This window comes from Apium graveolens, chromosome 10, assembly GCF_009905375.1.
Source record: "Apium graveolens cultivar Ventura chromosome 10, ASM990537v1, whole genome shotgun sequence".
In the NCBI taxonomy this organism is placed as follows: Eukaryota; Viridiplantae; Streptophyta; class Magnoliopsida; order Apiales; family Apiaceae; genus Apium; species Apium graveolens.
In genome coordinates this window covers 198501775-198519978 of record NC_133656.1, presented here as the reverse complement: position 1 = coordinate 198519978, position 18204 = coordinate 198501775, and the positions used below count along the sequence as shown (strand labels likewise).

Sequence of the window (18204 nt, the reverse complement as noted above, 5' to 3'; positions counted from 1 at the left end):
CCGGTCACCATTTCCGGCAATATACAGACACCATCATTACACACAACCGTCACAACTTGGATAATAATATTACTCCATTGATTGATTATACGGCGGAGGTTGAAACCATGACAAAAACGACCAGTCGGAACGACGTCGAAGTATAACCAGAGTTTTAGAGAAGAAAATTGAATTACATGTATGTAATGTTTATATATTTGAATGAGGTGGTGATGGGTTTGGATGCGATTGAGTCGAGTTAGTCGGGGGAAAAGAAGAGTCAGACAACGCGGTAGAGGGACGACGGTGGTAGGGTGTTGGTGGGGAGGGGGTGGAGAAAGACCAAGAGGTAAAAGATGATGTCGATGAGAAATATAAGATTAGGAAACAGTCAAGGGAAGGAGAAAGAGAGGAATGTAGGGTGGAGATTAAAATAAACATATTAAAATATTCTAAAATAAAGGGATGTGATTAGATCTCATATCTCATTTTAATTGGGGTTCTCATTTGAGCAACTCCCTATATATATGATAATTATCATTTTTCATGACTGTCTTGTTATTTTGTTATATATGTATCTAAATATTTTTTATTAATTTTATTGAAAAATATAGGAAAGAAATAAAAGTCTATACAAATTAAACAAATAATAAATACGATGCAATAACTCGTTGGATAACAAGTCCTATCACACAAAAAAACATATTTTGCTGAGACAGTAGTCATAACATTCTTTTATACTCTCCAAAGAAACTCAATATCATCATAAGTAAAAAAGCTAGACGTGTCAAAAATAAAAGGCATGTACACATGTCGATTATTTTTACATGTTTGGTCATGTTTACGCACATTTATCTTAACCGACTCTAAATCTCCTGATCAACTAAAAACATTCCATTTTCGTACACTTTCAAAGGAGATACTCCAGGCAAATCAACGCAAGTATGTTTTCCTTTATTTCAACTGTAAACTAACACGTCAACTGGCCTACGAGTTGATTTGACTTCGCTCGAAGGAGTAAGAAAGCTAACATATATATTCTTTTTAGTTGGAATTCCGACTATCCATAAGACGCGAATCTCTTACCATGTCATATCGATATTTGAAATATGGTTATTTTTGACAATGAATATCGTGCTCTCCAAATATATCCATCCGACTCGTGTATAAGGGATACTGAAATCCATTTGAAAATAAAGGAATTTATAAGCATATAATATATATTACTTCATCGGCGTCATACGCTGCGCTAATTTCATTATCGAAATGTCTTTATAGAAAATCCCGTGTACGTGTGACCAACTAGTTGAAAACTGATGCTTATCTCTCTGGATTAAATTTAATAGGTAAATTATCGCAAATACCTCTTAAGTAAAGTTATGCCAAATAGTGCAATGGTCTTTGGGGGCAAACCATTTCGTAAATAATTTAACCAAAATCACACATGAGAGTACAATTTGTAGCGATTCTTATAATAAAATAAAATGATCTCCAATCGGAATCACCTTACATCCTCATGAAATATGACATCACAAGTCAATATATGTATAAATATCACACACACATATATATAAGGGGAATGATCAAATACAAACTAAAATTAAAATATAAACTAGGAACCAATCTAAGCCATTAGATCTACCTAATCTAATTCCCCCCCTAAATCACCCCACCCAACTAATCTACACCCTCCCACACCCAATTTCAGTTTTTCCCCTCCGTTTTTAATTTTTGATTTTTCCCGTCAAACTGTAAATTTTTTAAAATCCGATTTTACTGTATTTTTATACATCTCTCAACGATTGATTTGCATACCATATGTGTTATATTTCGAATTAATTTTTTTAAAAAATATTTGGTTTCTAGTTTCTATTTTAAACTGTTTTCTATTGGAGTAGCCCCCTATATATATATAGAAAATTAAAAATACTTGAGACTTAACTTTTAAATTGAGAATCAACTTAAAAGATTCAGGCTCTGTTTGAAATTACTGTTTAAAATTGTTGTGCTATTAAAAAAATGTGTTGTTGAGTTTATCCTCAAGTGGTTAAGAGTTTATCCTCTGTCGTCCCAGATCCTGGGTTCGATCCTCGCTCACCCCGAGAATTTATGAGAACAAATACTCATTTGTAAGGCTATAAGCCATATTTGTAAAAAAAAACGTGTTGTTGTAAAAATCAGATGTTTGTTTGGTAATATTTTTATATGTATATTTTTTGATCTAAAAAATTAAAAGTATGATGTTTTGATGAGGTTTTATGGTGAAATTAGTTGTCGTTTCCCGCAAAAACCGAAAAACAATTTTTTTACAAAGAATAATACTAGAGGTACAAAACTAATTACCAAAATAACTCCTAAAATACATATGACATGCTTTAATTGGTGGGACTCATATTAACACAAGTGGGGTCCATTACATTGATTAGCAATCAACCAATCACAAACCAACACCACACTTTGTGGGAAAATTTTGGATTTTTTTTGGGTTCTCTAGAATTACTTTTTTACAACAGCATGCGGGGACTTACTTTTTCTAACAGCAGTTTTTAGATCAAAAATACTTTTAATAAAAAACAGTTTTAAATTTTATCAAACAAGTTTTAGCTATTTTTCGGTAAAAAACTGCCTTTTGATAAAAATCTGTTGTTGTAGCAATAGCAATGCCAAACACACCCTTAATAAGTTAAAATAAAAACTAGGCCAAAGTTATTTTTTTCCCGTAATTTTTTTAAAAATGTTACTAATTGTTGTTACCCATCGTTTAACTTAGGGTGATGGCCAAAATTACCACATTTATTAAAATTAGTGACCTAAATATCAAATTTGAAATATGCGGTTAAAAATATCAGCGAGATACGCTTTCTCAGATTGAGTATTTGATATATGCCATCTCAGACTGAGTATTTAACATTTTTTTTAAAAAAGTTGAAATACGTTTTTTGAAATTGGATATATGAGATACACTTTCTCAGACCGGGTATATGTCCGGATACTCAATTTCAGACCGGGTATTTTAACCATTTTTTTTTCAAAATGCATTTTTACACAAGAAAATAAAAAAAATCATTTTTTTGAAATACCCAATTTGAAAACGAGTATTTGATTAGTAAAAATGGCCAAGATATTGAAAATACGTATTGTTGTCGGTTTGTCCCAAAAAAATGTTATAAATGTCAATTTTTCTTTAACTTACATTAATCCAAAACGATTTTTGATCATCATTTACATTTACCTTAACAAAATTATGTTTTAATCTCTAACAATCGTGTGTTAAATAAATATTATCTAATATACTGCTTCACAACCCTTAGATCTTTATTTGAAGTATCCAGATTAAAGGAATATTTTTTACCTTTCGCTATAAATATCAGCGGGAATGACTTTTTTCTCCGCGAATATTTACAGCGGAAGGGAAAAAGTCCTTTCCGCGGATATTATAGCGAAAGGTAAAAAAAATCTTTGATCTGTGTCGTTGAAATATATATATCTGACACCCCGGGAGTAGTGTGTTATTTAAACGGTCTCTGACACACGAGAAAAAATGTTAAAAATAACATAATTTGGGCAAATGGTTGGAAATACCCATTCTGGAGGTGGATGACTGAAAACATCGTTTGGGATACGCATTTGCCAATTGGGTATCCTATTTTGTACTAGATACGCATTTGACAAATGTGTATAAAAATAAATAAATTTATTATACGAATTGGTAGTTGGGTATCTCAAATATAATACCCAAATTGTGAATGCGTATCATTTGTAATTTTCTGAGATACCCAATTTAAAAATGCGTATTATCATTAATAAATTAAGAAGTGGGTGAGTGTCAAGTTTGGCCGATTTTCCGTATAAAATAACAAAAACAACCCGTTTTGAATTTTCTGGCAATCGTGGACGGTAGCTATAAAAGTCTATAGTTGTCCATTTTTTCAAAAAGTGTTATTTCGGTGTAATTTTATAAATAAGGCTATTTTTGTCAATTCTTCTTAAAAAGTGCGTAATTGAATGAATATTTTAAGTCATGTGCTTTTAAAATGGATATTTTGATGAATTACATCCAAAATATGAGTATTTTTTCAATTCAACAGACACACGGACGAGACCAGGACCCAATATTTTATGTGACCGAGACCCAGATACAAAATCTGGTGAAGGACAAATTTAGTCTATTTTTATAAAAAAATAACAAAAATGACAAATTTCTAAAAAGTTGGCCAATTTTAGCAAGTGGATACCCAACTGTTAGTGGAGTATTCACTTTATATGAGATATCCAACCGCGATTGCAGTATGACGTATATGAAATTCTTAACTAGTCTTGGAATATCTTATAAATATTGGGATACGCAATTCAATCCACTAAAATTGATTTTTTTTCGGAACGCCTGTTTTTCTTAAAAAATAGACTATTTTTGTCATTTTTTGTTGGAAACCCGCCTAAAAATCTAGGTTAAACCACTCAGTTACTAACAGGGCTCGTCATTTCAATTCAAAATCATCACCCGATGGCTATTGATCAGAGCTCAGAACGGTGGTTCAAAACCTTCTTAAACGACGACGTAGAACTACAAGATCCGCCGTGTATTCTTTTCTCTAGACCTTGGGAATCGATCCCTTCCGAAAGCGGACCTTCTAGAATCCACTCCTCAATTCTTCAATCTTCTTCGTTGTATGATACTTCTACTCTCTCCGTAAGTCCACTTCTCAATAAATTAATACTCGATAAATTAATAATCTCGATAATTAGTACTTTTTGGAATTAATAGAGATAATGTATATCGATGTGTACTGCTTACTCTCTCTGTAAGTCCACTTCTCAATTCATCAATACTCGATAAGTTAATAATCTCGATAATTTAGCATATTGGGGATTTAATAGAGATAATGTATATCAATGTGTACTTCATATCAAAGTGAATATACTCTCTCCGTAAGTCCACTTCACTATGAATTGATATTCACTGAATTAATTAAGCTCGATGATTTAGTACTTTTCAGACATAATAGAGGACATTTATATCATTGTGTACTCTCTCCGTAAGTCCATGTCTCCATGAATTGATACTCGATAATTTAGTACTTTTGTATAACGATAAATGAATACTCGATGAATTAATAGATATAATGTATAATATATATTAATGTATACTCGATCCGTAAGTTCACATCTCAATGAATTGATACTTGAAAATTTTGGACTTTGGCATGATAACTGAATACTTAATAGATTAGTAACCTCTGTAATGTAGTGTTTTTCTAGGTCTTGATATAATAGAGATAACGTATGATGTATATTGATGTGTATGCATAAATAAGTGCGTGTATGTGTGTAAATGTTAAAATGAGTAATTGATATATAGATTGTGATTTGTGAATGGAGCTTAAACCTAGGTTAGGATTTTAAACTACTAAGAAATTTATAACCGCGTTGTAATTGATATATGTGTATGTGTCTATGTTGTGTATGTTGACGTTAGAACAAAATTTTAGTTAAATATTTTTGTTAGAGTTTGTTTATGGCTTTGCGTGTATCAGCTAGGGAAAGTATCAGAAAATAATGAGGAAATCATAACTATGTTTGATTATGAACTTAAAATACTTTGTGATATTGGATGATTTATATTTAATTATATACACTATCGATGTATATGTAATTGTTGAAACACAAGGTATAGATTTATTGCCCGTGAATGTCAATAAAATTATTGAAATTTGTTTGCAAGTTTTATTGCAGCTATGTGTCTTTGTTGAAATGTAGTACATTTAAATTTATAGTAAAGGTACAAAGACAAGTATTATTGCAGCTACGTGTCTTTGCTGAGTACCCTTTTTCACATATTATTTTTAAAATCATAATCATGTCTATTCATTCATTTCCTAATTGTTTTTATTCTTTTTGAACGGCATACATACAGGAAGCTAGTCTGGTGAGATTGGCAATTAATGCACTGCAAGGTGTTGAATCTGCTCTCAAAAGTATCGATAAGATTTGTACAGTGTTCTTTTCTGATCCAGCTGACAGGACCTATCATCGAATCCCAAGTCTCTGGAATCGATCTTTGAGTACAGTTGCTTTAGGAAGGATACTTAAAACTATTTGTAGGTCAGGCTATATAGTTTATCAACTTCTCCGGTTTGTTTATTATTTCAGAACTATTGAATTTGACAGAGATCTAAAAGAACAGAAGGGTTCAAAGTTTGAAGACAATAATTTGTGGGAATCCGGAGAACGTCCTCTGTACAGTCTTGTTAATCAGGCATTTGCGGTTTCTGTTGGTAAGATCCTAGAAGGCTATACCTCTGCTCTCGATACACTGCATGCATCTGCGGTCATGAGACGTTTGTCAAAAACTTTTGATATGTCCTCGAGTGCTTCTTCTAGAGCAGGCCTGCTCACAAGTGTTGCTCATTCTGAAGTCACACTTTTAGAGGTTTACTTGCACACAGAGGGATTACGGACTCAGATTGATGTTTTAGGAAACCTCTGCAAGTTACATGATATTGATCTCTGCCTTTCAGCATCATTTATTGAAACAAAGTTCAGTGAATTCCCTATCGGTGGCAATTTACTTACGTATTTGTATAGCCAGCTAAAGGTTTGCTTGTTTATTATTTTCATGTTCCTTTTAAGTGTTTTATTTATAATGTTATATACTCAATTCACTTCTCTATTATGTAACCATTTGACCAGCCTTCTCAAAATTGTTAGATTCAGTAAATTGTTTTTGACCATTGCATTAGAAGTAGAAGTGTTTTCCACCGAAGTACTTATGTAGAGTATGTACTAGACAAAATTGTCAAGTATGTACTCATGTAGTCATGACTGCCTACAGGGAATGTGAATACCACATTTACCACTGTTTGGAACTACCTAATATTTCATTAACAACATTCAAGGGTGCGTATAAACTATAAAGTTGTTATACCATGCTTCTTTGAACCTCCTAAAAATTAGTAGTCTTTTTTTAATCAGCAGAAAGTGTACATTCAGCTTGACTGCTAAGAGATTGTAAATCAGATATCTTATTAATTGTATTAGATATTTTACTTGCTGTCTCATACTCTTATTCAATCTAAAGGATACATGGCCCTTGTTCCGTAACTTTCTGTGTATTTCTCTAAATCAGTGCTGTTTTGTTTCTGTTAATGCATAAAGAGTGATTATGTGCATGTCTTGCAGGTCTCTGGCCCCGCGCATAGTGGGGTGCTCAAATTTCTTTTTGTTCGATCATTTGAACCATACTCTGAATTCATTAGATCTTGGATCTATAAAGCCAAGTTTAGTGATCCTTATAATGAGTTCATAGTGGAATATCCTGACAGTCTGCTGCACTATAAAATGGGCAGCAGTGGAGTCTCTGCCGACTTTGCATTAGCCACCATCAGGGTAATATATACAGATTAATTATGCTGCTTTCAGTTTACGGAATTTTTTGTTGGTGCCTTTCTTCATCCCTTGGATACTGATGTTACTACCTAAATTCTCACATCCAGGAACAAGACAAAGTTGCTGTTCCTTGTTTTTTGAAAGAAATATTAGTTCTGCTATATAGAGCTGGTCAGCAACTTCAGGTGCTGATGAAAGTGCTTGAGTTGTCTAATACTGTTGGTGCAGGGGACAATATATACGAGGAGTTTCTTCCCTTTTTGAGGGGTTCCTCAAGTGATTTTTTTTCTCATTCATCTCCACTGACTTTTAATAAAGGAGATTTAGAATCTATGGTGGTTTTAAGAAACAATTGCCACAATCAGATGATGGAAAAACTTCAAAGGCTTTCAGTGAAATTAGATCTCAGATATCAGCAGGTCAGTCTTCGATATGTATGCTTCTCTGACTTTAATAGACGCTCAATTTCTGTCCATGTTTTTGATTATATACTTCTGGCATTTACATGTAGAACATGCTAGTTTTCATCAGTGAAAGAGAGCAAATCTATTTCCTTCATGAGTGTTTTTTTCGTTTTCTAAGTTATTATTTGTTATGCTTCTACAATATGTAGTAGTGCAAGCTGGGATTCTGATGACTTCCTTGTTTGTAGGCATTTTGTTGGCTCTTGTTTCCACTCGGTACTTTTCTAACTAATCATACTTTTAACAAACTTCTTAAAGTATTTTTTAAAAAAACAAACAAACAACCATTTTAAAGTTTTTTTTGTGTATGCTTTAATTTACATCATCGCATGATGTACTATACGAATTCTTTTGTCCGTAATTGAAATTGTCCATTGCTTTGTGGGAATTTTTTGGTATCAATCATCTTGTCATTTCGTGTTTGTTCATTGTTTTTTTCTTGGTAAATATATGATTTGCTTAAAGATTTGTACAGAGCTAGGTTCTTACAATAATAGTTGGTAATCTGGTGCAAATTGTTCAGTTCTTATGTGCATTGTCAGCTAACTAAGTCCTATAACTAAACAGTCGGGTTGTGCTAATGACGATTAAACAGTTCACTTAAAAGGCGGAAGCATATGACCCTCCAACAATTCTAGATCTATTAACCAGTGAGTTGAATTAGTTCCTGAAACTCTCTACATACCCCAAATAGGCCCCATCAGCTTGGCAGATAGGATTAGTACAACCCCTCATAAGAAGTCTTCCAAACTATTGATACTACCTACAATTGTATCTTGTATGAAGTAAAGAATGCTCAAATTTTGATTTTCGATTTCATCCAAAAAATCAGAAAAATTGATTGGAATTTCTGAAAGTAGAAGTTATCTGGGTTGAAGTCAGTAGCTAGCATAGATTGCCTTGAAAGGGGATGATGCGTGCATAACAGAGGTTATTGTGATAAAATTTCTTCTGAATGATCATGTGATGTCTTCTGTCCTAGTTTGATGTTTTGGAATACAAATTATATCTTGATTTAAGTTTGGTCAATTCGACTAGAGAAGTCGTACTAAGCCAGCTTCTATATATTTTTGCAAGTAAATTCTGGCACCTGCATTTTTTTGAAATAAAGTTTATTTCAGCTATCTTTACATCTTCTATATAAAGTATTGTATTTTATGCAGGTTGTTCATTGTGGAACTGCACCTATATCAGTTAATATTGGTGGAAGAAATCAAGATACTCCAATATCATCTGTATGGAATGAGAATATAACGACTTCTTCAAACACTGTAAATAAACAAAACTTGTATGCTCTCTCCCTCCAACCCTGGGCTGTTCTCTTTTACTTAATTTTAAAATGGGTTTTCTTCTGCATATGCACGCCTGACTGTTTGACTAGCAGCATGAGTGCACATCAAGCAGTTAAGATAATCAGTCTTACCAAAATCAGAAAAGACCATTGACATTCTAATATCAAAAATTGTGTAAGGAATTTTTTTATTGGTTTGTTTGTGCGGTTAGTGTTAATTTTTTTACTCTTCAGGGAAGATGGTGCTCTGGATTCTGAGGCGTCTAGCATGGCAGATGAGAATTCTTACGTGCAGGTGCCCTTCAATTTTTCTGATTGTTCATCGCTTGCTAGCTCTGAAGAGCAAGATCAGTTTGATCAGTCGGTTGAGACTCCCGATAAATTTGTCAATCTCGAGGAACAATATTTATCTGCACTGAGTTTTTCTTCCAGTATCACACGGCATACACCTTCCAAAGATGAACTGTTGTTCAGTGTGGAAACTGATCAGGAAACTTATAAATTGAAGGACCCAAATATGTACTTTCTACATCGTCAGTATGATAAGACAAATAATGATGATTATTCTTTGCATCTTGATTTAAAAGCTTTGAGTTATCCATGGATATCTGAAATTTATGATTGTGAAAGGCAACATGATAAAAGTTCCCCATCAGGTTCCCCTCTAAATATTTGTAAGCATGTTAGTGAAGAAAATAAAGCTGAAAAAATGGCAGATGTGCGTAATAGTGGATTGGAAGTGGACTATAGAAACATTCAAGATACAGATGAAGTTGCTTTAAACTGTAGTGTGACTTCATCTAGATACGGCGAAAACATAACTAAGGATCAACATTTAATTGGAACTTATACTTTACCAGATTTATCTAGCTCAGAATCATGGAAGGTCAAGTATAATTCAAAGTTTTTCTGCGCCAACCCAATAGTGACCAAGCATAATTTAAATTACCGGACTTGCATGCCTGAAGAAAAGGGCTCTAGGGAATTCGAAAGAGGTTTATCTTCCTTTGACTTTACATCTGTACAAAATCCTTTTAGCCTACCTATAGCGAAGTCACCTGGCAGTCCGAGACAGAAAGTTGAAACTAAACTTGTGACTTCTATTGATCCTGTTCCATCTGCTGCCTGTAGCACAGCTGATGTAAATAAGAAAGAAGGCCATAAAGGTGGTGCTTTCCTAGTTAGGTCATCTGAAATGGATCGCTCTCCACGATGGACAGAGGATGCTCGAGAAAATGTTTTTCAAACAACTTCTACTGGCGGGAGTGGTTGGCAGAGTCTGCTCAGTAGTTCTTGTAACATTGATAGTAATACTGGCAGAGATTTTGAAACTGGTTTGACAGGAACGCTTGATATACCTTTGGATTTTGTTATTGAGAAATGCCTCTTGGAGGAGATTTTACTCCAGTATCCTTATCTTGGTGCAGTGTACTATACAGCATTTTACTTTCATGCAGTTAATTACAAGTTCTTATGTTACCAGGCTGATTCTGTATCGTACGATTGGCTAATTAAATTCCTATCTTGGTACCCGACAATTTAGCTGATTCATGGTTAAGTGTGTGTGGTCGCATGTGTAGTATGTCTGTATTTTAGCTTTTATTGGTCTCTATATGTATCTTGAAAATATTTATCTGATTATATCTACGAGAAGTATGATATGTTTGGGCTTACAGCTGGCTTGAAATTCTATGAGTAAGAGGGTTAGTAGTTCTATTTTGAGTTTAAACACAGCCAGAGGTATATAATCCTGAGACCGGATGAATCCTTCTCCATTTTATTTAGTTAAGCTGGAAAAAAGAGAAACTAATTGTTAGGGTGCCTAGCTACATTTCTAACAGTTGCTTGTCCATCAATGGCTAAAGGAAGATGGGCAGTAGCTCTTCTGGTGGTTCATCAACCATGTGACACCAATGCCAGAGCACCTTCTGACTAAAAAGATTTTCACCTTTTCCTGTTGAACATTTTTTGTGTTGTTTTACCACGTTGGGCTTCGGTTTTTGATGGAAATCTTGGCCTTTGATTCTATCTTTATCTCTATTGAATCATTGCTCAAATTGGATATGTGAATATCTTAATATCACAAATTGCCTAACTTTTGGTATTCCCTATCAGAGATCACAACACTAGTTATGCTGCTTGCTCTCACCAAAACCTTAACAATCTTTGATTATCTTGCAATTATTGGAAGAAAGTTTATCCTCTCGCCTTTTCTAATTGAAAAGTTTATCCATTTTTCATCAGTCGACTACTCCAGTCGACTACCCATTCTCGACTAGTCGGCGGCTAGTCGAGCGCTGTGACAACCATGATATATATCATGAATTTATTTTCCGAAGCTGCCACATCAATATTGTTTCTGTCCTAAACTTTGCTAGATATCGATATGTGAGCAAGCTGACCATCAAGGTTCTTGAAGAAGGATTTGATTTGCAGGGACAATTATTGGCACTGCGCAGGTATCATTTTATGGAATTAGCTGATTGGGCAGATTTGTTTGTAATGTCTCTTTGGCATCATGTAAGTCTATTTTTCTGGACTTGCCCTAAACTGTTTCTTTTCTTTTTTGTTTTATGTGATAAAAAACACCTCTGATTGCTTTCCTTTGTTTCTCCAATATCAGAAATTTTATGATACAGGGGCAGATAAAAGAATATCAGAAATTCAGGGTTTACTTGAGTTGTCTATTCAGAGGTCTTCATGTGAGAGAGACAGTTATAGAGACCGGATATACTTTTACATAAAAAAAGAGGAAAAAATGTCGCTTTCTGCATCTTCAGCTGGTACATATAGTGTTTAGTGTAACTTTTTGTTTTTTCTTATCTATTGCACTATTCATTCTAATTTAATCATACACTGGCTGCGCTTAATATGCTTATTTCTAAACTTGACGTTCTTATTTATAAATGTAAGCTTACTTTTGCAGGAATACAGTCGTTCAATTATTTAGGTTTGGGTTACAGAGTAGATTGGCCGGTCAATATCATTTTGACATCCGGTGCTTTAGAAATATACGCTGAGATATTTAGTTTTCTGATACAAGTAAAGCTGGCACTGTCTTCATTAACTGAAGCATGGTGCTCTGTGAAGGTATATGCTTTCCGAAACTTTTTTATGCAAGTCAATTTTGAAATTTTGTAAATACAATGACCAAACAGCTATTGTAATACATTTATCTATACAAGTGAGATGGTTGCTTTACGTTTTTATTACATTAGTTTGACTCTAGTCTTTAGCATAGTATCTACCAATTGTGTGTACCAGCTTCTTATACCTTTTTTTGTTTAGGCATTTTATATTATTTTAAAATTTTGAAAAGGAGCATTATAAATATCCATCTTTTTTGTATATATTGCAAGTATTTGGTGTGGCTTTATATTACTTTTACCGGTTTAAGTTTATTCATATAGAAAATAATGTCCTGTTCAGTTTTGGAGTTACTAAGCATTTTAACCCTTATTGATTTACAGGAGCACATGCACAGTATCAATCAGAATGGTGGTTCTGGATCACATAAATCAAAAGTTTTACATTTCAATATCTTTATGAAACTGAGGTGCACTAAGATTTTACATACGAGTCTTTCCCAATTGCCATTTTAATTTTCCAGAAAGCTAGGTTTACATTATAATCTGTTTTAATGTATCTTACTTGCAAAAAGTCTGGTATGCTATGTATATACTGAACTCAAGTTAAACATAATATACCAGTGAAAAGCATCTTGCACTTTATTGTATCTACCTATATGCATTGATGGTATGCCTACGCCTAGTCAATCCGCAAGATACAGCATTATGCGAAGTTAATTGAAAAACACGTCCTTTAAATTATTTCACTAGAAACTCTTAAAGTGTCCTTTAGCCTACTGCGGAGTCTTGTATGAATATCCTATGCTGTCATATTCTGGTGACTTATCTTCACCCGGCGAGGATTATCTACGTAGCCTCCCCTCCTTAGAAATTGAAAGCTCCATCAAAAAGTAGGAAACAATTTTGAGGTTGATATTTGGTTGACACAACTCTGGTATGACTATTTTCCACGCCCACCTTCAAAAGCTTATAACATCAGTCTTATGTATCGGAAGACAGTTAAATCCCTTTTTTGCTTCTGCTTTATGGTCCTTGCTGTTCTTTTTGGGTTAGTTGGCTTCAGTGATGCTCAGTCAGTATAAATCCTAGTTAATTATATTTGTTATCATTACATGATGTTCTTGAGTTCATATAAAAGGGGTATTAAAAATGTCATTTACTAATTATCTGGATACAAAACCATTTTTATCTAAGTAGTTGTATGTTTACCCTATTAGTTATGGGAATCTAGAGCTAATAGTCTGTAATGTTGACTCCACTATTGTTGATATAGTGGTGTTCAAGACCAAGCCTCGGAAGGATTTAATTTGGATTTGAATGTATATATAATAGGAAGTTGTATTAAATAAGTAAATTGATGCAGGGCAAGGTTTAATACTCTGTGCAGAAAATCAGTAGAGACTAGAGCCACAAGCAAAACCTAAATTTTATCTAATAATCATTAATTCATGATTATTATACTCTCAGATAACGAAGATTACAATTGTTTAAAAATAAAGATCTTACAATTTAAAGAATTATTAAAAATTCAAAATGAAGGGAAACATACTCTACTAATTTTCTAGATTCGTAATTGATAACTCCATGAATCTAAATATCTTGATTCATAAGTATTACTATGCGTTAGGCTCTTGAATATCCTAAATAGGCAATACACATATATCTACAGATAATAATATAAAAATAGTATGAACTAGTTTCCTGCTCGTGGGGTTTGTGTATAAAACGATATAACTAGTTGGTTTAAGTCGGGTGCTTTTATGTCAATTTTAATGAACAAAGTTGTAAATGTTTGTCTTAATTGAAGTCTATGGTAGATACAAAGTAACCACTGGGGATTTGTTATTGTTATTTGATCGGTCATTATTACTTTCAAATGTTAGATCCCTCTTGTGACAAAATTTACTAAATATCTTCATGTCTCACTTGCTAACAGTTATTTTCCGGTATTGTATATCAGGCAGCAAGTTAATCATTTCGTAACAACATTGCAGCAATATGTACAGTCACAGCTATCTCATGTGTGTTGGTGCAAGTTTCTGCACTCACTTAAGAATCAGGTCTGTTACTTCGGGTTCGTTTTGATCATTCCCTTGTCTTACTACAATAAAATCATTTTTTTCTTGCATACGTGTTAATATTAAAAAAGATAAATTAAGTCTGATTTAGTGATTTGAGATCCAGGATGTTGGATATCAATTATCATGAGGAGATTAGAACAAGTAATAAATTTGAAGTCATTTAGGGATGAAACAGTTTTGAAGATTATAATTTTAATCTGTTCCGTAAATTTTCCAAAATTGTAAAAATGTAACCAGGGAAATTGAGTGTAACCTCCTCTTTGTTACACAGTAATAACATAAGATGCCTTGCAACCATTTTGTTGCCTATCATTTGTTCCTTGCAATATCTATTTGGAGGTCTGAGGCACAACTAGTTTCTTTATCATGCTCATTTTGCATTAGTAATAACTAGTAGCGGTTTACTCTTTTAGCTCTTAATACTAACTTGGTCTTCTGAATGTAGGTCAAAGATATGATGGATTTTGAGTCGGTGCATATGTCCTATCTTAAGGATTCACTCAATGTGTAAGTTTACATCTTTGTTTTTAGTCGCATACACATCACTCACATACCTAAGTGCCTGATATTATTAATCAGGAGTCTACTAATGGTCAGTAGCAATGTACCAAGTAAAATTTGAATGTGAACTGTGAAGTGTGAAGTAAACAAGCTATGTACTGAATTAAGACTTCATAGTTGTCTAGGCGTCACCTAGGTGGAAAGGCAATCAAATATGAATAGGTGTCCAACACGTCGTGATATTGAAGAGCTGGGATAGGCCTACTGGATTCGAGGAGCCCATTAGACAAATTTGGCATTGCCTAGGCATCCATTAGGCAAATTAGACAGCCAGCTATATATGTTTATATTTTTTCTAACATAAAATTTGACTGCCTGTTTTCGTTTTTTAGCAGCATCATTATATAACTTGAGCCATTATAAATTAATGATGAGTCTTTAAAATTGTTTTTAAAGAAAGTGAACAAAGCTTACTTCATCTATTTAAAACGTAGAAAAATCCTACATTAATATGATCATTATCAGCAAATTAAATTATTTGTCGTTTTGTACATAGTATATATACAAAGGCCTGCATATAACTGGATGACCGACAAGAGCGACTTACTGCCTAGGCGTCCAGCTGATTCAGTAATACCTTGGTTTGCCTTTAGTTACGCAATGAAAATGTTCGAGTCATTTATTGTAAAAATTCTAAATTTACATTATAGACAAATTGCATTAAAGGTAATGCAAGATAGTGGGGATATAAGCTAATTATGTCTTTGCTAAAAGCAATTTCCATGCAATTCTGCAAACGGCACGTAATATGCTTGTATGCCACAGTTTTTATCGTGTGCTATTTTAGGACTTGATGCATCTAGTGAAGTTTCATACATTTGATATTTGCCTAAAATCAATTTATCTCTAATTCCTGAGGAAATAAAAAAAGGCAAATGATTGAAAATTAATGTTGGTATCAACATTTACCAACTTACAATAAATTATTTTTGGACTATTAGTATATAACACAAATTTTATTTCCCTTTTTAAATGTTTATTTTATTGTCATTGTGAAAGCTTACATAATAGTCGTTGGGCTGTCAACTTTTTCTGCTTTCTTCCTAGCAACTTGCTCGTGGACTAGAGAATATTTATAATTAATTAAAAAATTATGCCAACTATGATGATTAGATTATAATGCAGTGATTATTCTGCAGATGTTTCTTGTCTGATGAAACAGCGGGTGTAGCTAGTATCATCCAAAACATTTTGCAATGTGCATTAGATTTTAGATCCTGTCTGACTGGAAGCACATGGCAAACTGGAGTTGAAAATGAAGATTCTTCGAGTAAATTTTCGAAGACCAACATTTCCCAGGTGATTTTTCTCATCTTGCTTTCCTTTAAATTTTCTCCATATATTAAGAATGTGTAGAGATACTAGAGCCGAGTAGATTACAGTATTTGTAAACTGTACACTATTCAAATTTAATTATGAAAAATATTAAACATCTTAAACTAATGATGTTTGCTTTCATGGTTTAGTTTTCTCTTTAGCTGGACTTGGATCATATTCTTAAAATTACAGAAAATTGATTTGGGTCAAGTAACTGGAAAGGGAGAGTTTCAGAGGAAGAATGTTGTCAGGCGTCAGTTCAATTAAATAAATTGAATTGTTTTGTAAGTGGAGTTCAATTGTTTCATAAGTAGATGAACTCCACAAAACCTTGCGTATTGGCCAAGGACAATGTTGTAACTGAACTTCTGGTACTGGTTAATATAAATGTTGACTTTTATTCAATCAAATGTTTTACTTTTGTTTATAAAAAAATTTATGTGCTCATGTATCTTGAAAAGGCAAAGTAGTATACATGCGCAAGTCATACAAGCTGCAGTGTTACTTTCGTAAACCTAGTGTCAAGTGACTTCTGTAAAAGTTTAGAGAGGACACACAGAAATTGGTACCCAGTTTCTCGCTGAATAATTTAATTGCCCTGGCTATAAGGAATACAGAAGTTATTAAACGTTTATTCATTTAGTAAATCATTGCTTTCTTTTGCTATATCGGATAAGGAATCAATTATGTTGCTATTGATGTACAGGTCCTTAACATAAAGCGTGTGTTCTATAATAATCCAAAGTACCATTACTAAATATGTTGCTATTGATGTGCAGGTCCTTGACATAAAGCGTGTGTTCTATTATAATCTAAAGGAGCTGTATATCTGCTATCTCAAGTCACCAAAACATGGGGAGTTCAGCCTTTCTCGTTTCTGGGACCGTCTTAATTACAACGACTACTACACAGAAGTAATTGGTAAAGACGTAGGCCACCTCGCTTTCTATGTATAAATATATGGCATGGAGTCATTGTGTGAGATACTGAGCAGGATTCTGAAGGGGTAGTGTATATAGTGGGTTTACGTACCATAGCTGGTTGAGATCATCTAATTATTCGATATCAGTGATGCATGCTACAAAAGGTACATCTCAAGCCTGCTGACCATTTTCCATCTGCTTCAAATGATGTTTTAGTTTGGGATATTTTTTTACCAGCAAGTAATATATTTTCTTTCTTTCAGTAGAGATGCAAGTTTGTGATATGATTTGATCATGTAAACTTTACAATGATTGTCTATATGTATAAGATGTTTGTTACAGTTTGTTTGTAAACCCATACCAAAGTGATGGCCAGGACTCATAGTGAGGGATGTGATCGTGAACATATGTAATGGTTTGTTGTAATTTGTTATTCTGTACTAATGCAGCTGAAATCACATAATGTGTTGTATAGTGACTACTGACTAGTGGTGGTGTTGGTTATTGTAGAGAGCTAATATATGTGAGCTTTGTCGAAATTTTCTGCCTCGTCTTTCCATAGTTCGATTTATACTTCATCCCTTACCGGGTATTGATATGGCACACATTCCACTGCAGAATTTCAAACTCTATGAACTTTTTTCTGTTCAATTATGATACTATATATACTGCAAATCCAGTATATGTAAGATTGATATACCCAATTTCCAGGTGATACTTCCCAGTTTCTTTTGTTATTTTAATACGAGTTCTAACCAGACAAACTTTTGCTATTAATATCCATTGTAGTGTCAGTTTAGGTAATTTGCACTCTGTCAACATTCTGGTAATTTGCACTGTCAACATCCTTATTCACTTTTACAAGAGAACGAACATTCTTGGCAAGCCAAAATACGCATATGTCTATCTTTTCGTAAAATTAAGAGACAATGTTCTAGTACCGGTTTGTACATGATGAATCGATAAATTGATGAGAATACATATTCTATACCGTATTCAATTGTGTTTTAAGGCAATCTAAGTAATAATTGGTGCATTGATTTTTTGATTGCGCTATTTTTTACTTGCATAAGTTCAAGAGTTCAATTACTGATAGAAATGTATAATTAATTA

The 18204-nt window shown here is 33.4% G+C and overlaps 1 protein-coding gene across 2 annotated transcripts; it reads left to right on the top strand.

The window, feature by feature from the left end:
• Positions 1 to 4417: 4417 nt before the first annotated feature.
• Positions 4418 to 17630, top strand: LOC141690318 (uncharacterized). 2 transcript variants are annotated; one of them, XM_074495064.1, is made up of 14 exons: positions 4420 to 4669; positions 5894 to 6574; positions 7159 to 7365; positions 7473 to 7784; positions 8993 to 9117; positions 9355 to 10527; positions 11499 to 11640; positions 11744 to 11903; positions 12047 to 12210; positions 12591 to 12676; positions 14170 to 14269; positions 14736 to 14797; positions 15991 to 16150; positions 16948 to 17630. In XM_074495064.1, the coding sequence occupies exons 1-14, from the start codon at positions 4484 to 4486 to the stop codon at positions 17122 to 17124; spliced, it is 3735 nt and encodes a 1244-aa protein (XP_074351165.1). In that variant the 5' UTR covers positions 4420 to 4483; the 3' UTR covers positions 17125 to 17630. The 2 variants fall into 2 exon arrangements, with proteins under 2 accessions (XP_074351166.1, XP_074351165.1); XM_074495065.1 differs by lacking the exon at positions 16948 to 17630 and having other exon boundaries at positions 4418 to 4669; positions 14204 to 14269; positions 15991 to 16128.
• Positions 17631 to 18204: the final 574 nt, after the last annotated feature.

Coding starts and splice junctions, on each gene's coding strand:
- LOC141690318 (XM_074495064.1), top strand. CDS start 4,484: ATGGCTATTGATCAGAGCTCAGAACGGTGGTTCAAAACCTTCTTAAAC. Junction 7,785..8,992: donor TAGATCTCAGATATCAGCAG/GTCAGTCTTCGA, acceptor TATTTTATGCAG/GTTGTTCATTGTGGAACTGC. Junction 14,798..15,990: donor CTTAAGGATTCACTCAATGT/GTAAGTTTACAT, acceptor ATTATTCTGCAG/ATGTTTCTTGTCTGATGAAA.